The 6,914-nt window shown below is 40.5% G+C and overlaps 1 protein-coding gene across 1 annotated transcript; it reads right to left on the reverse strand.

The window, feature by feature from the left end:
- Nucleotides 1-4,677: 4,677 nt before the first annotated feature.
- LOC131427589 (anamorsin homolog) lies at nucleotides 4,678-5,901 on the reverse strand. Its single transcript, XM_058590927.1, has 5 exons — nucleotides 5,647-5,901; nucleotides 5,390-5,587; nucleotides 5,132-5,317; nucleotides 4,952-5,076; nucleotides 4,678-4,891 (listed from the first exon to the last, which is right to left on the reverse strand). The coding sequence occupies exons 1-5, from the start codon at nucleotides 5,786-5,788 to the stop codon at nucleotides 4,778-4,780; spliced, it is 765 nt and encodes a 254-aa protein (XP_058446910.1). The 5' UTR covers nucleotides 5,789-5,901; the 3' UTR covers nucleotides 4,678-4,777.
- Between the last annotated feature and the right edge of the window lie 1,013 nt (nucleotides 5,902-6,914).

Here is a 6,914-nt window from a genome sequence, read left to right on the forward strand (position 1 = left end):
TAACCCCCATCACAGTCGAGCCACTGCCGCCAGCGTTCTCCAGCCGTCCCGGTCCTGTGTGTGGGTGTGCTACGAGAGTCTTCCAAACGCCTTCTCAAGGCAAGTATTGTTTTGTATCGTCGCCTTCTAGTGTTCACCCGCTTCGCACTTCCAGAAGTCAGCATCCTGAATTCATTCAACAGCCGTCTTGCTCTAGCGCTGAGCACAACGCATCGATTTATGCCACACCGGGAAACACCAAAATTCGCATTCTGGAAGCTCCTGATACGTCCCCCACAGTAGAGCTTCCGCAGTCTGCGTTCATCAGTCGTCCCGATCCTGTGCGCGGTGGCGTGGAAGGAGTCTTCCAAACAACAACAAACGGCAATCATACATCCAATTTGCACATCTACTACCAAAATGTAGGCGGCATAAGCACGTGTATTGACGATTATCGGCTAGCATGTGCGGACGATTGTTACGACATCATCGCTCTCTCTGAAACGTGGCTTAACGGAAATACGTTATCCGTTCTAGGGTACGGATCTAATTACGAAGTCTTCCGTACTGATCGTAGCATTCGTGACAGTCCCAAGAGCATAGGAGGTGGAGTACTTATTGCGGTACATCGTCGTCTGAAGGCACAGCTGGTTGAAAACACACCAGGATTTTGTGTCGAGCAGGTATGGGTGCGCATAAAACTATTTGATTTCTCACTTTTCGTTTGTGCGATTTATCTTCCTCCGGACCGTTGTCGTGACTTACAGCTTATTAATGCATACATTGAGTCGTTGAACGAAATTTCGTCTGCTCAAGCGCTGCCCATTGACGAAATCATGATTGTCGGTGATTTCAACTTTCCCGGCTTACATTGGTGTGCCACTGCCGATGGATTTTCGTTTACTGACCCCGTATTATCAACATTCCATATTGGGATTACCACTCTGCTCGACGGGTACAATCTTAATTTGTTACGACAGTTAAATAATGTCATTAATGAGAACGGCCGAATGCTCGACCTCTGATTTTCCAGCAAATCTGACGTCGCACCCAGGATCAGTGCTGCAACATTTCCTCTTGTCAAATCTGTTCGACATCATCCTCTGCTGCATATTATTCTCGAGACTAAACGTTTGTCCAGCAACCGTGACGCACCTGCCATCATCAGCTATAATTTTAAAAGAGCCGACTATACTAGCATGACTGACTTCCTATCGAACATCGACTGGGATGAAATTCTTGACAACGATGATGTCAACGCCGCTGTTCAGACCTTTTGTAATGTTTTGATGTATGCGATTGATTACTTCGTACCAAAACGGTCCAGACGAAATTCTCGGCATCCGCCGTGGCAAACTGTCGAATTAAGACATTTGAAAACTTCCAAAAGAGCTGCTCTGAAACAATACTCCAAACATGGTGGATATGTTCTGCGAAATCGTTATGTGAAGATAAATCAGATATACAAAAAAAACCGCGAAGCGTTGCCATGCACGTTATTTAAATAATATACAACGTACAATGAAATCTAACCCTAGAGCTTTCTGGAAGCATGTTAATGAGCAAAGGAAAGAATTCGGTTTGCCATCACAAATGCAATTCGGAGATCGTATTGGTTCGTCTACTCAAGAAATTTGCCAGCTGTTCTCGGAAAGGTTCGCAAGTGTTTTCTCTTGCGATTTTCTATCTCCGCAGGAAATAGCACGCGCCGCGAATAATGTTCCTGTATCCAATTATGCTTTGCACTCGATCAATATAGACGAGGAATCGATACAAACGGCAATCGTTGGTATGAAGGCTTCCACCTCTGCAGGCCCAGACCCCATACCAGCAGTCATCTTAAAGAAATGTTCAACCGGGTTAATTGCCCCCCTTTGCCGTTTATTTAATATGTCACTAGCTACGGGAGTATTCCCCAACTTGTGGAAAGCTTCATTCATGTTTCCGGTCTACAAGAAAGGAGACAAAAGAGATATAAACAACTACCGTGGTATAACTTGTATAAGCGCTATCCCCAAGCTGTTCGAAAAAGTAATACTGACTCCAATTTTCAATCATTGCAAGCAGTATATCGATGATTCCCAACATGGGTTTATGCCTAAGCGCTCCACAACCACCAATCTATTATCCTTTACATCTTACGTGACCAACGCCATGTCAAATGGTTTTCAGACGGACGTAATCTATACCGATCTTTCCCTCACCTTCGATAAAATTAACCATGACATCACAATAGCAAAACTGGATCGACTTGGTTTTGGTACAAACGTCCTTCGATGGATACAATCATATCTCAGGAATCGTCATCTTGTGGTTAAAATTGATGATTGTACTTCGGAAGAATTTGTTGCAACATCTGGAATTCCGCAGGGGAGCCATCTCGGCCCTTTGATCTTCTTGCTTTACTTTAAAGACGTTAATTTTTCTCTGGAAGGACCGCGCATATCTTTTGCAGATGACCTCAAGATCTACCGTGTTATTCGCACCTTAGAGGATGCGACGTTTCTTCAGCGACAATTGGCAATCTTTTCGGATTGGTGCAAATTGAATCACATGACCGTTAATCCAGAAAAATGTTCGATCATAACGTTTACGAGAAAAAAAGTGCCTTTGAAATTCGAATACTTTATTGAGCGATTCATGATTGGTAGATCGACGTGCATCAAGGACCTCGGCGTTTTTCTTGACGAGCAGTTAACATTCAGGCAACACACCAACTACATTGTGGCTAAAGCTTCTCGCTGCCTTGGATTCGTGATGAGAATGGCTAAGCATTTTACGGATGTTTACTGCTTGAAATCCCTATACTGTTCACTCGTTCGCTCTACTCTGGAATATTGTTCAGCTGTTTGGAACCCTCACTACCTCAATGGCGTTAATAGAATCGAGTCGATTCAACGTAGATTCGTTCGATTCGCTCTTCGCCGTTTACCTTGGACCAATCCTCATCAACTACCGAGCTATGAAAGTCGCGGATTGCTAATCGGTCTAGACACACTGCAAGTAAGACGGGAGCTATCGCGTGCTTTAATGATAGCAGACGTTTTGAATGATAGAATCGACTGCCCCACTTTGCTCCGTGAAATCAACATCAATGTTCGTCCTCGAGCTCTCCGCAATAACGCTTTTCTTCGACTTCCTTTACGCCGCACTAACTACGGGATAAACGGTGCGATTATCGGCTTACAACGGTCATTCAATCGAGTGTCATCTGAGTTCGACTTCAATCTTTCACGCCATAAAACAAGGACCAAATTCTTACATAGTATTAGAATTAATCATTAGGACCACATCGTGTCTGTTGATTTTACAATAAATAAATAAATAAAAAAAATTTGTTGAAATCATTTCGGTGAAAAAAAAGCGCAAATTGTTGATTGTTGAAATCGGCTCAGCCCTATCCGAGAAAATTGCACGGCGGAGAGAAACAATGGCGTTTTGTCGGTTACGTCATGTTTACCATTATATCTTCGGAACCTGGAGTGACAGCTAAAGTGATCTTCAAACTTAGTAAAGAAAACATGAATAAGCCTATAAGCTTGCAGAAATCGGTTCAACTATCTCCGAGAAAATTAGGCGGGGAAAAATCTTTGAAAGGTACACCTTTTCGATCTCGTCGAGCTAAGACGAATGGTATATAACACTAGGGATATTTATTTATTTATTTATTTATTTATTATTAAATTTATTCATCTGACAATAAAATGGTCTTAATGAATTGGTTTAGTCAAGTCATAAAATTGTAGATCGCTGTACTTTCTGCACGAATTTGTGTGATGGTTCATCAAATTCAAAAAGGTGTTCAACGGTGCCAAATGTCCTCAAGCATGATGTTATTGGTTCGTAATACCCGAACGTCGTTCGATGAAATCTCGGCTGAAATAAACTGGAAGAGCGCAGTGATCGTTGTGAAGCACGAAAATCGAGTTGAGACAAAATCTTCGATGAGTCGATATCCCCGTTGATCAGTTTTGCCACGAAAGTAGTTTGCTGAATTTTCCTGCGTCGTTCCAATGAGTCGAGTCCGATCAGTCGACAGCGATCGTGGTATGGTGGAAGATCAAGCGGGTTCTGCCAGGGAGGTTTCTTAGAGCAAGACGAACAAACCGTTTCTGAACGCGCTCAATCCGTAAGTTCCATGTAAGTTGATGAGGACTCCAAATTACGCTAGCATTTTCCAGTATTGGACGAACCAAAGAACAATATAACGCCTTCAAACAATACGGATCTTTGAAGTCCCGCCCGATCTTTGCAATAAAACCTAGTTGCCTGGTCGCTTTTGAAATTACAGATGAACGATGCAGATTGAAGGTAAGTTTGGCATCTAACAAAACACCAAGGTCATTAACATGGTCAACTCTCTGGAGCGTTTGTCCATCAATTGCATAGTCGAATCGAATTGGGTTCAGTATTCGGTGAAACGTTATGACCTGGCATTTTGAAATGCTGACAATCAACCAGTTTCTACGACACCAGGCGACAAATGTATCTAGAAGTTTTTGAAGCCGGATGCAGTCGTCAATAGAGCGAACTTCAAGATATAATTTAAAATCATCGGCATATACTAATCTGCAGCCAACTCCGAGCACCGAAACAGCATCGTTGAATCCGGAGCTCCGATCAAAAGTCGGTTTCTCTTCCAATTCGATTACCTTTCTATGGATAAAGGCGAAAAGACATTATATTAACCTATGACAATTCGAATTTCAATTGTTGAGTTTTGTTAGTTTATTGTAATCAATTATTATTATAATCGTTATCGTATCACAAAACTATGCTAGTAAATCATGACCGTAAGTTAAATATCAGCTTGCATCTGCGTGTCCGATAGCTGAATTTTCTCCCCTGGTTTAAACGCCGGCATCCCCAAATAGGGGCAGCTGGCACAACGAAACGCGTCTCCCAGATAGCACTACAATTTAAACAAATATAGAAGTGAGTGTTCAAGAAACAAATCAAGGTTTTCCCTTACACTTCCGCAAGATGATTTGACAGCACTGCTCTGAACAGAGGATCCTCTTGTTTCCGCTTCAAGTTCCTCTGCTAGTCCACACGAACAATCTTTACAAGCCTTGCGTTTTCCGGTTGTTCCGCATACTGAATACGAATAGAAATAATGAATTTGTGACTTGTTAAACCGCAATTGTATTACCTCTCAATGATTCCGCTGTCGGCTTAATCTTATCGTCTTCGTCCAGTAGCTCATCAGCATCAATTTGTTCCTCTTCATCTTTATTTACATCAAGCTTCCAAACGGCAGCTACATTAGTTTTGTTTAAGCCGAACGAAAGTTTCGTTGCGGATCCAACTTCGTAGTTTGGTTTTTCACCGATATATACTATATCAAATAAGTACACATGTTTCGTATTCAGTATATGGTTTTAGTCTGCTCGAGTTTAAATTGACTTACCGTTTCCATCTTCTGATGCAATGTTGATAAATCCAGACAAGAGTAGATTAGTACGTGCGATGTCTGGTTGTGCTGAATCATCTTTGAACACTACTTTTCCTTTTGGTTTTACTAGCTTTAGAAAACGAGATACTAGTGCTGAGCTTTCGGTTGGAACACAAGCCAAAATGACATCGAATTGGGATTGCTGGTAGTTCGCTAAAATGTTTTTTTTAAATATTTGTTAGTTGAAATTTGTTACAGGAAAACACATTCACCTAGTTGAACACGATCAGCATTTTCGACAGATATTTTGACATTTGGCACAGATTTTAGCTGATTAACTTCTTGTTCAATATCCGTACTAATAGCTCCTCCCCATACGTAAAGGACCTGATTATTTTCTTTAACAAAATTCATGGTGCTGGTATACTAATATTGAAGGAAAAGGTACGTAAAAGAATTGCTTCACCAAAAAATAAATAAAACAGAGGACTTATGGACAATGTTTTGTATATGGCAGCATGCACACTGAGACAATATTAGTAAGAATTAACAAATGAGTTTACACTCTCTTTCGATTATAGTGACGTGACATATTTCGGTTGATTTTTCCGTAAGAGCAAGTGACAGTTTCTCTTTGTTTACTTTCTCTTCTATCAATTACCAATAGGTTTCTACGTTTATCCAAAGATAAACTCAAGATAGAATAGTCTATGATTTTTCATATACCATTCAAATAGGGCCGCTCGATGAAATCGGTTCACCGTCAATTGCAGTACAAATTATTAATTGAAACAAAACAACAAGCGTCGAATCGCTACATACGTTTGTTCATGTGGACTTAATATTAAGTTTCAATATGATAGAAATCGCGGTATTTTGATGCTTATCGAGTGGATGTGGAAACAGAACAGTAAGAATCAATTAGAATTATTACTAAGAATCTATTTGATTTGTTATATTCTTATCTTACGAGGCATTAAAGTGAATGGAAGTAACAAAATATTGTGTGCGGTATGTTTACAACCTTCCAAACTTGTGTTGTTGTTATATAATTTTACCGTCGTTTTCTAATGTGTATCGATGCTTATTAACGAAGGGTCAACAAAATTGTATTATTACCAAGTTCACTTGTTCACGGTTACAGCACAGACTAACAGACAGGACACTCAAATTAGATTCTTCAATCATTTTAACGGTCATTTCGAATATTCCTTTATTTGGGACAGTACTCACATGTGTCATGATGGCGCCACGTTACCCTATCAAAAACATCCTGTCTGTCATCTAGACTGTGTTTATTTTTTTCATTTACCAACAGAGTTGCCATTTATACAGAATTACCTGTAATGTATTGATATGTATTTGCATTTGTATGCGAATTTCATGCAGGATACAGATTTAATACATATTGCCAAAACTATATACAAAATTGTGTCTACCTCTCATCCTTCAACGCAATACAAAATCGAACCCGTTTAGTGGCAATATTTACTTGCTTCTGATCTGCCGCCACTTAATTTCGGGTGAAAATTACCAACAC

This window comes from Malaya genurostris, chromosome 2 (genome assembly GCF_030247185.1).
Source record: "Malaya genurostris strain Urasoe2022 chromosome 2, Malgen_1.1, whole genome shotgun sequence".
Taxonomy (NCBI): Eukaryota; Metazoa; Arthropoda; class Insecta; order Diptera; family Culicidae; genus Malaya; species Malaya genurostris.

What these genes read in the sequence shown, in the direction of transcription:
- LOC131427589 (XM_058590927.1), bottom strand. Translation starts at nt 5,788, where the DNA reads ATGAATTTTGTTAAAGAAAATAATCAGGTCCTTTACGTATGGGGAGGA. An exon ending in TGCATCAGAAGATGGAAACG is followed by an intron (nt 5,318 to 5,389) that starts GTAAGTCAATTT and finishes TATTTGATATAG; the next exon opens with TATATATCGGTGAAAAACCA. An exon ending in GACAGCGGAATCATTGAGAG is followed by an intron (nt 5,077 to 5,131) that starts GTAATACAATTG and finishes ATTCGTATTCAG; the next exon opens with TATGCGGAACAACCGGAAAA.